This window comes from Sinohyriopsis cumingii, chromosome 8 (genome assembly GCF_028554795.1).
Source record: "Sinohyriopsis cumingii isolate HCF-2022 chromosome 8, ASM2855479v2, whole genome shotgun sequence".
In the NCBI taxonomy this organism is placed as follows: Eukaryota; Metazoa; Mollusca; class Bivalvia; order Unionida; family Unionidae; genus Sinohyriopsis; species Sinohyriopsis cumingii.
In genome coordinates this window covers 31,403,432-31,419,565 of record NC_142968.1, presented here as the reverse complement: position 1 = coordinate 31,419,565, position 16,134 = coordinate 31,403,432, and the positions used below count along the sequence as shown (strand labels likewise).

The 16,134-nt window shown below is 34.1% G+C and overlaps 1 protein-coding gene across 1 annotated transcript in view; it reads left to right on the top strand.

Annotated features, from left to right (window-relative positions):
• The window catches only part of LOC149793236 (uncharacterized), a 73,660-nt gene that overhangs the window by 45,541 nt on the left and 11,985 nt on the right, over positions 1–16,134 (top strand). The window contains exons 5-6 of the mRNA XM_089967201.1: positions 7,980–8,099; positions 14,531–14,641. Coding sequence (XP_089823327.1) covers positions 7,980–8,099; positions 14,531–14,641 — 231 coding nt within the window. The remainder of the gene's footprint in view (positions 1–7,979; positions 8,100–14,530; positions 14,642–16,134) is intronic.

The window sequence follows — 16,134 nt, the reverse complement described above, 5'->3', positions numbered from 1 at the left end:
CTTGATTCTGAGGTCATGTGCACTGTTTATTCATCTACACTCGGAAATGAACACAGCATTGAAAGCTGAAGTTGTTTATTTGATGTCCTCTTATGAATGATCACATGTACATCTCTGGGTCTTTCTGCCTCAGAATTCAATCACTAAATATCAGTAATGTTTTCCCACCAGGCTGCCAGTCAATCCTTTGAACATGCCGCCCAGCTATTGCATCATGTTCTTTTGATGTACTCTTATAATGGCAACATGTACATCAAGGGGTCTTTTAGCTGCTGAATTCTGTCATTGTAAATATCAACACAGTTAATCGATCAAAACATTTTCACACAAAGCAGGTGGCTGAAGCAGGACTGGGAAGTCTTTGAATTTTGCCTCACCTATTACATCCATACAGAGGACTCGTTCCAAAGTGATTTTCTGCATCCCAGATAAAAAATTGGCGTCCAGATACGTGTGATTAAGCTTTTCCGAGACCTCTGCCTATACAATCTTGTTTGAAACTATTTACCTTACATAAGACAATGCTGGTTATTCTAGACGCAGGAAATAAGGTTAGAGATTATTTTTTCATCATTTAAAGTCAAAAGTTATTCCACATTGTTTACTTGAAATAGAGGAAAAACAGTTTTTTATTTGAGCATTAGAAAATTGTTCTGAACCTAAAGTATTCATGTTGTGATTGCTTATAAGGCAATCAAAGGATAGTCCTCCCTTGCTTGTATTAGGAATTTTTTAATATTTTGAAACTGAATGAAATTCTAATTGAGTTTGATCATAGCATAGATACATATCTATCATGTTAGTATTCATGACAATGTTTTGGGATGAGTTATTTTTTTTTCTTTTTCTTTCTTCCAAACAATGATTGTGAGATTAGCTGCTTTTTCTTATTTGCATACAAATTGCAGTTGAATATTATTTCTGATTGCTGCTGATGTGCTCAGATATGCAGTGTTGCACATATGATCCCAAGAGCAGTGGATAAATAAAAATGTTAGTACAGTGTGACCCAGCTATAGCACGCTCTGTTATAGCACAAATTCGGATATAACACGGTTGAGGTGTGGCTCCTGAAATTTCATATACATGTCGCTTTCTTGTACACAAAGAAAAATCTTTCTTAAAAGTATGAAAAAAAAGTAAAAAGTTTATCCTTTTGGCGAAGAGATCATGTATGAGTAATACCAGATGATCATACAGTGTATTTTTCTCGTACACAAAAAAAAAATTTCTTCTTAAAAGTATGAAACATAATGTAAAATGTTTATTCAGCAATCGCACAGGGCTTCTCCAATGTCACAAATTGCTTTTTATTTTCCTTATTGGCTGCAAAATATACCATCTGGCAATCTTTTTTTTTTACTGGCGACATTGTTGGCCGTTTAAACTTGTATATACAACCATTGGTTTGGAGTGGAGAAATTCATAGTCCCCATGAAAGGATGCCACATGCTTGATATAAAATCATGAACATGGAATGTTTTTATTGGCAGATACATTATTTTAAAGTATATATTTGTTGTTGTCTTAGTTTTATCACCTTCTGTGACTTTGGACATTGATTGTACCATGAGAGTACAGGTGGACATCCACTAATGAAACTTTGTAATCATATTTTTGTTATCTTGTTTCTGGCAAATATGTGTGCCTAGGAGGCACACAGGGTCAAAATTTGGGGGACATGGGACAAAAATTATGGGAAACCCACAAGCCTGCACACAATGTGCAATGCTGGATGTGACAGGATGATCCATCTGGAGGAGTATTCATTATTTGCTATTGTCGAACATCTTAACTTCATTCCTGTCCTTGATTTGTGTAAATGCCTCTCGTCACTTTACATGCTTGTTTTGAGATTCTGATGTAATCCACTGGGTCACTAGAATTCATTCACTGTGACAGTAGATACTGATTAAGAATTTTTGTTGAAATGAGACTTAAATGTGTACTACAATTAAGATCAAAGACAATGAAACTGTTTTAACTAATGCCTTATTTGCTTAATGTCTGTGGCCCTGGAGTAAATGGTAGCAATTCAAGCCAAGCCACTGTTCATATGTTGGTTTTCTTTACCTTTTGATTAGTTGGAAACCTATGATAGATTTCTATGACAGCAAAGACATTGTAAAAATTGGCTAATACAACATGCACTTCTTTTATCATATTAGAAACTATAAATCCAATGGAAATAGGATGAAATTCTTCATTGTATTTGATATAGGGGAAAAAATCTTTATTGTAACAGGAAAATGAAATCTGAAAATTTAAGCATCTATTTAAATTATGATAATTTTATCAAAATAGCTTTGAGAAAACAATTAAAAATGCATCATGGCTAAAAATGCATCATTTCTATGGTGTCTTTAAATAGTTTTTTCAAAATATTATAATACAAACATTAAAATTCACATCAAGGGCACAAACTATGGCAGGTTGAGGATACTTTACATATCAGTCTTAGAGATGTGGATGACATCTTGAGTGAGCAATTAAAAGTTTTCATTACAGAAGGTAATTAGTAATTGCTTTGTTTTCCATGTTACTATTAATTTGTACCAAACACCCGAATAGGATCAAATTACTGAATTTATTTTGCCGCGAATATGAATGTCAGAGACAGACACGACATGAAGGCTGTCCCTAAGTCTTTAATGATTGCAAATTGATATACATACCTCCAGCTATTCTGATGGTTCAAAAAATCTTTACACATGTATTGCATGTACACCTAACTTAATCTTTTTTTATGATCCTTAATAATCACATTGTCTTTTCAGTAGCATATTTATTTCCACACTTTACTCTTAGTTAGATTTTCATATACATTCATCTTTTATTAGAACACTATAAATGCATATTTATTCATTTGCAGAATATGTATAAAACCATACTCGTGTACACTTTTCCCCCACAATGTTGTGTTCTTATTTTTTATCATAATGCTGGTATATACTTGTTCTAAATCTATATTACTAGATTAATCTATTCATTTATTACTATACTGTATTATTTATATATGCCATTCATCAAACTACAGTAATGATTTTAATACATAACATGATATGTTTTTAAGTTCCATTCACCTGACTTCTCAGATATATTTTATGATAGTATGCATTTCTCCATGAGTACAGGATGCTATACATAAACATGAAAGAATTCTGCTCTTTTCCATGCTAAATAGACAACTTCTGAGACTGGTGCAAATTTGATCTGATAATAGGAGGGCAGTGATAGGTATAGTACATAAATAGTACTGTCAATAGTACACAATCCTTATGATAGAAACCAGTGTTTTGGTTTGCTGAAACCATAATAATATCTGTTTTTCATTTCCAAGAACTGTTCTGGCTGAATTACAGTGGACTAAGTCACTCACCTTTAATAATGACTACAGGAATTATATTTGTTCTGATATGCATTGTTTACTAATGCTGACATTATATGATGTCATATGAATCAGGTGATTAACTAAATACATTATTGTCTTATCTTTTGGGAACTAACCTCCTATATGTTGTATGGTGGAGTATAGTATAGTTGTCTTCAGCTTGGTAACTCCTCTATACTATAGGAAATAGTTCCCTTTGAAAATAGCAAAAAGTAGAATGCTGATCCATTTTCTTCCTATTATTCTTGTGTAATTTTCATATTGCAAGTTTATGGTAAAGGTTTTTGGGAGTAGTCTGGTTCAGGTATTGATTTTATGTTGAGAAAACTGTAACTATGGAGACGTTTGGGTTTAGTAGTCATTATAGTCATTAATTTGCTCTTTTTGGTAATAATCATAGCATGTCTTCATCCTAACATCTGTCACAGATACAGCCTGGATTTTTTCAGCTGGATTTGAATGTAAGTTATGCATGAAATATAATTCTGACTTCATGCAAACTTGGGTTTGCTTTATATGCTGCACATTTTATTAAAAAATAACATTTTGATCAGTTCCTAAATTCATAGACCGTGGGTTAAATTTTGATTCAACAGAAAAATCAGTTTTAGGTCTTAAATTTATGGATTGTTGCAAATACAAAATTGATACCCCATGAAAATGCTTAACTTACAGTAATTTCAGTAATCAGAGGTCTTAGGCAAGACTTAAACTTTATGAATTGTTGTTAAAACTAGGGCCAAGACATCAGAAATAGGCTTGATGTCTATAATTATGGCATGATTTTAGGTTATAATTATATATAAAAAGATCATTTATTGGCACAGATACAGCCTCTGTATGATGAAGTTGTAAGCACAGTGGCTTGGCAACACCTGAGTCCTAGGTTCATCCTAGTATTTCTCCCATAAAAGACAATGGATGAGCCCCAAAAATTAATGCAAAAATAATGGTTGGCTTATTATTAAAGATATCCTCATGATTATTTGGCAGACATTTGTAGGAAGGGGTGGGAGTTTTGGAACCAAGCATGGGCTTGTCTTCAGACAGATACAGTATAAAGTGTGGTTTAGGTAATCCATTTGTCATCTGACTACCTGACAAAGCTTTGAATGAATGGTAAATGCAGGGATTATTCTGCTGTATTGATTAGAGCAGCACGAGACGCCAGTTTCCATTGGTGGTCAAGAAAAAATAATCTTGTGTATCTGTAACAGATGTTTCGGGACTGGAACTGGAATTTTACCTCCTTTTGTCTTGATCTTTTAGAAGCTTTGCATTGTTTTTAAGTGCATTTAAGAAAAATCGGTATTTAGATTCTCCATTGTATGTGTATTTTTGAAGGGCTGACATGTCAGCAGAAATATCCACCATTTTTTTTAGCTGTGGATCAATATTAATTTCTTAATTTGAAGCGGCTTTGTGGATAGTTTGCAATACATACAAGTGATGTTCACAGCGTTGCACATCGAATCCCAAGTGCAAGGGACACTGTTTCCCTCATTCCAAACCTGCCATTTTAGAGGGACAAACAAAAATAAGAGTGCATAATGCACTGATAGTGCTATGTGAATTTGTGACAATTAGAAAGGCACAGTAAATCAAAATTCGGATTATAAAAATAATAAGATATATCTGATCTTGTTTACCCATCATAAATTGTTGGTACCAAGATGTATTGGATAAACGTAAATGTATATGCAAATTTGCAAATGATGATATAAATGTTTCCCTTATATGTCAATTAAATGATTATCTGATAAATGGATGGATAAACAAAACTAGACTGTACAAGTTAAATACTGAAGGCAGAATATAGAAAAGAACAGAATAATTTATTAATTGTATCATAACAACTATACCATTGCACTCACAGGCTAATGATGTTGTTTTATAAGATCTGTGTTCAGTACTTGTCTTTAGAAATGTAAATTGAATAGGCATCAAATTGACTGCAGTGATAATTTGTAACCAATATAATTTCAATTAGAAAAAGTTCCAACATTAAAAACTCTTTATCATTTAGTAAAATATATTTATATAGAACAAAATTAATTTACACAGTTAAGAATCCGAAAAGTAAAAATGGTTTTAATTTTTTTTCTACTGGAACTTATTTTGGATGGTATCATATTTTTGGGCTTTTGTACCAACAAAATTGTACATTGGTTCCTCAATGACGTGATATACCTCATAAAAAATGGTATTCCTTACATCTACATTTGGTCTTTAAAGTCATCGTTTGTAGCAGCAACAAAATTCACAAAAATTAATACACATGAATAACAGTATATGCAAAGTATTAGGTACAGATCAGAAAAAGTTGGTACAGTGGCAGGAAAAAATGAACTTGTTACAAAAATCATCAGATGAAACTTTTATTTGAAACATTTTAACCAGATGAAAAGGAATCTGTTAGCGCTGCACTAGCAGCTTGCCAGTGATTGGATATTTACAGTTTTTTCTGTTTGAAATAAAATGAACTTTGCATAAAACAAATGCGACTAATAAGCCTTTGGGATTTGAAATTACTGTGATGATAACAAACTTCAATGTAACTTAAGAACAGCAATTAGATTGATATCTATGTAATACAAATCATAGACATTTGGGGATCAGATAGACAACTCATTGAATTGAATTGTTTGAGTTATTTGCACTTTCCTTTTTTGTTGGTTAAAGAATATCTAAAGCACATAATGCATAGTAAATAGATTTATCATTTTTAATCCTGCAAAACCGACTCCATAAAGGTATTTTCTTTAAAAACGTGTCTAAAAGCCAGTCTGGAAAATCCACCTAAATGCTGATATGTATATACAACACTTCTTCCATAAAACACGGTTCATGGGAGTCTAGTGCTTAAAAAAATTTGGTAGCCCAACACCCAGGGCATCTCTAATTTTAGATCATTCCGGTCCTGTATTTTAAGTGAGCTTGACGGAAAAAAATTCAGTTTGCCTGAGGAGACATTGATAGCAATAATGAAATGTGTAAATGTATTTTCAAGTTGTTGACATACCTGCTATAACATGTTGCAGTCTAAACCAGATCACCACTGTCCTATGTGAAGCTGTTATCTGATTTTAATCAGATTGGAGCATGGCATGACAATGACACCATTGTGTTTCGAGAAAATAAAATAAAATTTTCAGTGATCTTAAAAGAAATGGTAAACAGTCACGATTGGAGCTGATGTAAAACTATCCCTTGGGCAGTTGAATTAGCAGCAGTTAGAGGTCAGGTATAAACCACCATTTCGCATATTACTTAATTTTAATTGACTCACAATAGCTAGCGAGATGTCTTTGAAGGCTGCAATGGGTGAGCCAAATGTGCTGATTTGCATTGGTAGGATCAGGAAGTGGAACAACCCATTATAGGTCAGTCAAGTGAGATACTAGATGTGTATGCAAGAACAAAAGTTGTTACATATTATTGCTGTGGTGATAACAATTTTTTTTGAGGTTGAATTAATAACAAAAGGATCAGCATTGATGCAAATATACAATCTGTCATTTAATGAATAAATTATTAATTTGAAAAGAAAGGCAATTCAGACAATAATGACAATTGTTATTATAAATGCTGGTGGATAATGAATAAATCCTGAGGTTAAATGAGAGAATGATTTGGAATGGAAAATTCCTTAGTGTAGCTCATTTCAGGTGAGCTAGTTATTCAGATGTCATTTTTTTCAGACATTACTTGAACACTTGCTAAAACATTTATTACAAAATGTAAGTGTCCTACAATGTAGTCTACAAAGTGCACTAAGTGCTATCTACTATTTCCCTTTGTTCATTTAAAATAGGTGTCCCCCTTAGGTTCACAAGACAGTGGACACAAGAGCAACACTTATTGCTTATTAGTCCTAATTATAATATTTTTGTGGACACCAACCACATACACATTGTTCTTCTACAGAGGAGGAAGATAATGTTGTCTAACGGTTAATATGGTCATCAGTTTCTGTTGATGAATAATTGCTGCAGGACTGAAAATGTAAATAAGGTCTCGTAAATTTCCCATGCAGTGTTCTTGCCTTTTTATGCTGTGAAACAGCTTCTAAATTTGCCGCGTGCATGGCATTCCTAAACAAACAAAACCACTGTCAGAAGGGACCACAAACATTGGAAGAAATTCTCAGATTTGTTTCAATAGTCACTGGCCCAAAGTCTAGCATGTTTAGGGCATTCAAGCTAATGCATGTTAATGAAGCACAAAATTTCCATTAACAAAGTGAATGGGATCAATCTGCTTAACCCAGTTACTTTGTTGGAATAAGCAGTTTAATTAAATGATATGTAATGTTCACATTATAAATTTAGGCTGTAAATACAACAACATTATATTACTTTACAGATTGCCTTCATGCAGCTTTCTGCAATTTATAGAGGCAGGCTTGAAAATTCAAGTTGGGTTTGAAATTTGTGAAGTGCTTTTTTTGAAATATTATTACAAATAAAGCATTCAAATGGGGCATGAATTTGCATTTTGACTTCTGTTGGCAGGTTATGATTTGCATGGCTGCATGTGAGCTGTACTGTTACAGCATTACCTATACTCTTGCATGTTTTTTTCCTAGTGGCAACAACCACCCCACCCCCCACTACTACTACTACTACTACACGTTCCTCCTCTACAGTGTCAGTGACCAAGAAGCCAGGGACAGATGCAGCTAGTGGTGATAACACATCGCAAGCAGGTAATTATAAATTTGAATTTATGCAATAAGAAAAGCATTGGTTATTATCTGATATGTGAACTTCATAATCCATGTCGACAATGTTTTGAGTCTCAGTAAAACTTTTGTTATGTACATCTGAGCAGTTATTTTGACACCACTTGTATACATGATACCATGTTCTACAGAATACAGTTTTTGGAGAATTGGCCTCATTACTTGTACTGCAGACTTTTTTAAGTACTATTATTTGAAGCATATTTGCATGCTAGATAGATCCTGCTGCAACCCAAACAGACCATGATCTGTAGTTATATAATGCACTGGCACATAACACATAATGGTCTGTGTTTATTCAGCTGTTAGATTCCAAACAGTCGGCATACACACAGATCTACTGGTGCATAATGCGCAGTTGAATCTGACTTGTATGTGAGTATATATGGCACTTGTGTCCTCACCGTCAGTCGACTATTAATTTCTTCTTGCATCAGTATCAGCTATTCGAATGTACAGAAGATCTGCTAGTTATATGAGTTACGGTTAAACATTTTATGCAGAAATTTGTCCTTTCCATTGGACACTAATTTTCATTTCTTAAATTAATGAATACCAATGAAACTACACTTCTCCCTTGGCAACTCACACACATCGGGTTCCAAAAACAGACCGCACTATAAGCGAGGGCATGAATTACCGAGGGACCTCCAAAACATCCACTAGACATCGAGAGAACCGTGGGCTGGGGGGAGGGGGAACTGGGCTGTTTATAACTGAATCCTTGTTTTATAATCACATCGAGAATAATTGTCAATAAAGTGCTATTTCCGATGAAGTTATTAGTTATTCTGTATAAATTAAATTTATTTTCAAAATATCCAACATCTGAAAGATTGATAACATGATTCCAGCTGGTTTCAACAACCAACACTCTATGCAAAAACATTCATTTATTACATCCAGGCTTTATGTTTTGTTGATTAGTCTGGTTCCCAGAGTGGTGTGTTTAGTATTTTGCAAAACAAGGAGTCTATGAAACAGGGAACCAGACTAGTTGTTGATAACACTGCCAAACAAGATTCCTTTTTATAAAAAAAATGCAACATTTCTTGAGACGGTAGTTTGCGTCGAACCTCAATTTTTGAATTGTTCTGATAGATAAATATTGATGACATGATTTCATTGCAAGTAACACAGGGTTCCCACGCTACCGGGAAATCAGGAAAAAGTCAGGAGAAATTATAAAGTCCTTGAATTTAGCAAATATTGATGAAAGTCAGGAAAACCCCAGGAATTTTTCACTAGATGCGCGAAACAATTTCGTAATTGAGTCATAACTGAACTTATCGAGTTCTAACCAGAATATTAGGAGGTTGCAGTATGGATCATTTGGGTGCTTGCCATAAATATATTTGTTGAGACAATCCAAACGCTCAGTGGATTGGATTCATTTAGTACAGTAGTCCCCCTCTTGAACGGCCCCTCCGACCAGCGGCCACCTGCTCCTTACATCCAGAATCCGTTGGCACCACCAAGTTTGTGTTCAAAAGTACCCCTCATGAAAGGCCACCAGGCTAACACGACTAAGCGGCCAGCATATTAGTGCAGTAATATAAAATTTATTCCTCACAAGCGGCTGCTTTTTTTATTTTAATATGTATCTAGAACCAGTATTTTATTCATAGCGTGTGTTAAGTAATCTGATTTCTGTTTCCCGATGTCGGGTTTTCATTACTGAAAGAAGTGTTGACTAAAGTACATGTACCACTAAGGTTAATATTATATCATTAACGCCTCACAAGAAGCACATTTATTCCATAAAGCCAAGAAAGACTCAAATTTTAATCCATACAAAAGAGTAAGTACATGTAATCCAATTAGCACCTTATTGCTATGCTATCATAAGATGTCCGGTTTGGTCACTCTGATAATTGTAGGAACAGCTGAAAAGTGGCAGCATCGATGTACAATACATATGTCAGCAGGAAAATGGTTTGATAGCCTTTATGGCTTCTCTTAGTAAGATGTTGAGCTTGTTCACTTTAACAATTAGTGGCTATTACTTAACTGACAATATTTGTTGAGATTAGTAATCCTAACGGCTGCGAGGTCAAATCTGTGTGATGTTAATGGTACATATCGAAGCCGTTTTGGCTTCTCTCACTCAGTGTAAAGAAATGTATAAAAACAATTGGGTACCAGACTGCAACTAACAAATCACATGACAAGATCACTTCCTTAAAAAACACACGGCAATTTGTTTAGTTGCATAAAAAATTGTTTTACCAGTATTGTAGTTGGCAAAATGAATAACTTACTGCAAAAAATTCAACATGTCATCGAGGAAACGAATAATTCTCAGTTTAGAAGAGAAAGTGACAGTAATTCAACTGACCGAAAAGTGGGGGAGGGTCGAGGATCCTTGCAGAAAACTAATCAGAAAGACTTCAATAAACAATATCTTGAAAGATAAGGAAACAATGCTGCAGAAGTGGGAAGGTGAAATGGACAGAGGAAGGAAGATTGAACCAAGAGATGTTTGTATCCTGATTTGAATGACAAGGTTTTTGAATGGTTTTGCACTGCACATGCTTAGAAATTCCACTCACCGGTTGAATGATCCAACAAAAAGCAACAATTTTGTCAGTTGAAATGGGATATGACAACTTTACCGTAAGTAAGGGACGGCTGCACAGATATCAAGTCCGACACAATGTTAAGTGTTCTGTCCTTAGTGGAGAAGCAGCTGATGTTAATAATGAAGTTGTCCAAGATTGGAACAAAAGACTAAACGATATTTGCAGGGAATATGATAGCAAGGATGTTTTTAATTGTGACGATATTGGTTTGTTTTTTAGACTGTCACCAACAAAGTAACAGATGATGTGATCTGTAACATAATTATAAAGACAGTTTAAAACTATATCAATGGTTATTCATAACATTCTTTTGAAAATGATGAAACAGTTTGTTTTACATTTATTTCACAACATGCATATGATTTTTTAATGAAAATATTGAATGTTTTAGAATCCAATGTACTTGTGACTTTCTTCATATGTATTTACTATTCGCATTTATCAAAGCCCTCTAGAAAGGTCACCCTCGTTATGAGGCCACTTCCCTGCTGCAATAGGGGTGGCTTAAAGAGGGGGACTACTGTAGACTTTGTTTCACAGCTCAATATCCTTCCTTCTTTATTTTTATGGAAGGTATGAAAAAAGTCATGCATCACAAGAGGCCAACATGGTTGTGTTAAAGTATAGCTGGTTAGCAGATGGCTAGCAAACATAAACGTTGTTAAATCAATTTATACCTGGATGAAATTGATATGAAAATTATTTATTTTCTCAGAAATTGTGAGTATTAAAATTGTTATATCTTTAATCTGCTGAACGACAATAAAACTAATGCGTTTATGAAATTTGAGCTCTTTTGATTGCTAGTCACATGAGAACACACAATCTCACAACCCTCAGTTTCAAATATTGTAGAAAAAAACATTAAAGTCATTGAAATAAAAATACAAAAACAAAAGGGCTTAAAATGATCTATATTTATTCCGAGACCAACTTCCGGAGTTCTGTTGTATCACGTGGCTACCACGTTGACATGTGCTCACTCATGCAGGGAGCATGTGAAGCAGGGAACCAGACTACTTTGCTTGATGAATCAGACTGGCCAAGTTTCTTGTAGTTGTTTTCGAAATAAGAATGTTGAGTTCTTTCTGGTTCTTACACAAGGTATCAGACTTTCATTTAATATAATTGAAATTTTGTACAACAACATTGACAGGAGTTTGTTGTTGATATCACGTGACTATTGGGCTTCCGATGTCGTTGTTTGAGATTTGTGAAGTCATGTGACTATTAACGCAAATGGCGAGTACCTGGTCAGGTTTCATCTATACTGAGTTTCATCTTGTCAGCAGATTAAATACAGAATGATTATAATACTTGCCATTTTTTTACAAATAATTTTCCTATCAATTTCATGTATAAGTCGATAAAACATTGTTTAAATTTGCTAGACCTGCTGGTAAGCTATCTTATGGTGGCGGTAGAATCCACATTTTTATATGTAATGGTTCTGAACCCACACTCCATCCTAAATGTCTAACTGTGAAAATTTGGTTGGAATATTCGGAGGAAACCTGGATTAGAAAAATGTCAAATCTCTGAGCAGATCTTGGGTATGAAATTATTACGCAGTGACTTGTAGCTTGAAGCATTGGTTTCAGATCTTAAATGGACTGGAGGAGAAATGGGAAATTGTCATCCCTTTTGTTATATATTAGGAATTAATAAGATCCCATGTATTAATACAGGTTTGGTGACTGGTTTATTGAACTACATGAAGAGAAGTTGATTTTACAGACATTTCAGCCCTTGTTTATACAACAAAATATAATTGTGAAGGTCTTTTGTCCAAATTTAAATCAACCCTTTTGTAAATGTCTTTAAATGATGGAATTTTTAACCAAATCATTGTAAGGAGTTTAGGTTGGTTGAAAAATCTTGTTTGAGATTTTATTGGCACACACAAATTCTGGGTTAAACTTTTTTGTTACAAGATAAGATTCTAATACTTTGCATTTATTGGGGGTTTTCATACTGTGATAGGAAATGTTTACTTTGTATAACATGCACATATATTGCTCTAGAACTCTTTAGAATTAAAGGTTTGAAAGGAAACAAAATAATTTATGCTCATTATGTTGTTTCCACGGAGCAACATAATACAGGTCAGCAAAGTGAAGTAAGAATTTGTATTCTGTATTTTGAAATGGCTTTAAATGACAATTTATAGGAATATAGTCAGATTTTTTCGTGTGACTAATTTTGTGGTTTTGTACATGATTATCTTTTCTGACAGTCTGGAAAGAGAAACATCTTCAGATTTGGAAAATGCATGTTTTATAATCCAAAATGATCTTTAATTCCATTCAGTAATGGTCATATGTTAACCTTGAAAAAATGAATTTCATCCTGGAAAAAAACCTGGAAAAGACCTGGAAATGTATATTTAGAAAAGCATGGGAACCATGGTAACAGTGAAACTTTGTATCATCCTTGAGGATATCTCTGAGTGCGAATTCAGGAATTATTTTAAACTTGTTTTCCCTGCAATGGTCCATATCTGTGAAACAAAGCTCTTGTTTTGTTTTACGAAGAACTCATTTCAGTTGGTTGCCTTGCTGTCTTTAATCACAGTCATGATTGAGTAGGTTAATTTAAGATAGTTTAATTAGATTACATACACAATGAAATTTATAACAGTGTTCAATTAATCACCTGAAATGAGTTACCCAACATACGACCAGGGCTGCTGGTTCTTAAGCATGTAGGATTTGTATGCCTTAAGTTTTTTTAAATTCCACCTCCTTTATTTGATTCAAAAGGCATAATTAACATGATATTAGAAAAGGAGGCCTGCATTTTATTTAATGCAACAATACAACAAATGCTTCTGCTAGTCAGATATCAAAACACGGTCAGCACTTAAATATGTTCTCAGAGAAACGCTCGCCAACATAGCTGTTATGGTAGATTGACACATTTTACGTTTAATTACAGGAGAACACATTGCATTTATGATGATTACACTTAAAAGGAACTTAAAGATAGAACTTGAGAACAAATTTCAATTGATAAACAAATTTGTTTAATTGGTATTTATTAAAGTACTACCTCCACTAGGTGTGAGATTTGCATTGATCAAAATTTCCTTGAATATCGTTAATTACGGTGTACAAAGAATGTCGTTTGGAAAGAAAATGTAACAAATTGTGTGACTTCTTTTTAAAGTTGATATTTCATAATGTTGATTAAAATTTCCAGGTCCTATCTAGTGTTTCGACGAAAAAAACGAGCAATATATCAAAGTTTCCGTTACTAATTTTGATCTGGATTTTCTAAATGTTCAACAAATAGGGATCAGTTTTTTGGTATTTTCTGGTTTAAAAGATGGGATCCATACATGACCCTGCGTTATAAGTGGGTTCACGAGTTATCAGGGCGTGAGTTATTGAGGGAGTGGTGTACATGAATAATTGAAAGGATTCAACTTAATACAACATTTGCTATAATAGAAGGTATTTAACATTATACCATTTGCTAATAAAATGGATAAAAAATGACTGAAATTTTTAGCATGGCATCCACTGAGTGCGAAAGAAACATTTGTTTTTGTCCTGCTTATTACTCAATGGGAAGTAACTCCTGTGAAAAATTGCTTTCGCTTTGTAATTAGGAAAGTCATTATTCATCTGTCATCCAGTGTCTTTATAGTTTATCTTTTACAATATGGTTGACATGAGAATTCATCAAACCAGTTAGACTGTCTGGTCTACTGGCACATTATCCAACGGCAAATCTTAGTTTATGCTGATTACCAATGGAATACGTTTATAAATGAGTTTTAATTAATTTTTTGTTGTTGCTTACCTCCAGATTCCACAACTGGGATGATCATTGGAATTGTAATTGGTGGTGTGGTGGTTATCGTTGCAATTATTATTGCGATTGTCTGTATAAAGAAGAGAAAGAAGCAAGAAATTGAAGGTAAGTGGTTTAAATCCGATAGTTTAACGTCTTTGTTAAAATGCAATTTAATACAAGATATTTTACATTGTGGTCTGGTAAAAATACATAATACACTAGCTCTGTATGAGCTGTTTCACATGCATGGCAAAACAAGAGTATTTCATAATGCAGCAGATAAGGACACACATTGTATATACTAAAAGTGCTAAAAGGACTTTGAAAAGCATTCATGTCAGTAATTTATAGGACAGACGTATTTTGTGAATGGCATAGGGATAACATTCATGATAATTGGAACAAAATATTATGTTTATTACACTATTCATTTTTTAGATTTTGTTTGCAAGGTTACAAGTGGAATAATTGTTGCAATGAGTGACAGATCCAAGTACCTATATAAATTTATGTAAAGTTTAATAGTTTTCATAAGATACATCAAAATACAATCGTGCTTTTGTTATAATTTTAATGAATGTCCATTTTTTGCTGGTTTTGCTGGTTGTCTTTTGTCTGTCCATCCATTAGCTCAAGTTTGTTATTGTTACTACTAAACTTAATGGGAAGGTTGTGATGAAACTTCAGAAATACATCAATCCCAGGACTATTGTTCCTGAATGAATGTGGTGCTGTTTGGATATCCAATACTGCCATCTCGATGACCATCTTGAAAATCTTGTTATCTCTCCTCCAGGAATGATAGTCATATCAATATTGTGTATTCACTAGAAGACTTCTTGTGGAGTCTAGTTGGTTAATGGGTCCTCAATGAAAATAGAGCCATTATAACCACAAATTGGGCCACTATTGACCACCATGATGATCTTGTCACTGTTACTTCTTTTGGGGGGCCCCGCGTGGCCTAATGTGCTCTCTGTTATGGATCACTGCCATCTAACCTCTGTCTGCATGAGTTCGAGTCTTGGATTTGGCCAAAGTGGGTATGTGAGAAAGCTTGCCAGTAGCTTCTCATAGGTTGGTGGTTCTTTCTGGGCTTTTCCTGGTTTCTTCCTCCACTGGCCGCCATGTATAGCCTATTGTGTGCTGAAAAATGTTGTTAAACCCTACAACAACAACAACAACGACAACTTCTTTGGATTGACCTTATCAGCATTGAATTTTCACCAAAATTCTTATTTTGACGTCTTGTTGGTCCTGAATGAAAATAGTGCCAATTTAACAAAAAGCCACCTTGGCAATAATTTTGAGAATCTTGTTTTCACTACTAGTCTTAAATAGGAAGTCATATCAACATGGGATTTTCACTAGAATATTTCTTATGGTGTCTAGTTGGACCTAAATGTAAATGATGCATATCTGCCATCCAGCGTTGTTCGCCATGATGGCCATCATTAAAATCTTGATATTGCTACTTTTCCTTACTTGTTCTTTTGTTATCAGCATGGTCTTTTTCACCAGAAGATTTTTGTCGTATCTTGTTGGCCCTAAACGAAACTGCTGCCGTTATTACATAAAGTTCGGCCACCATGGTAACCATGTTAATAATCAGAAAT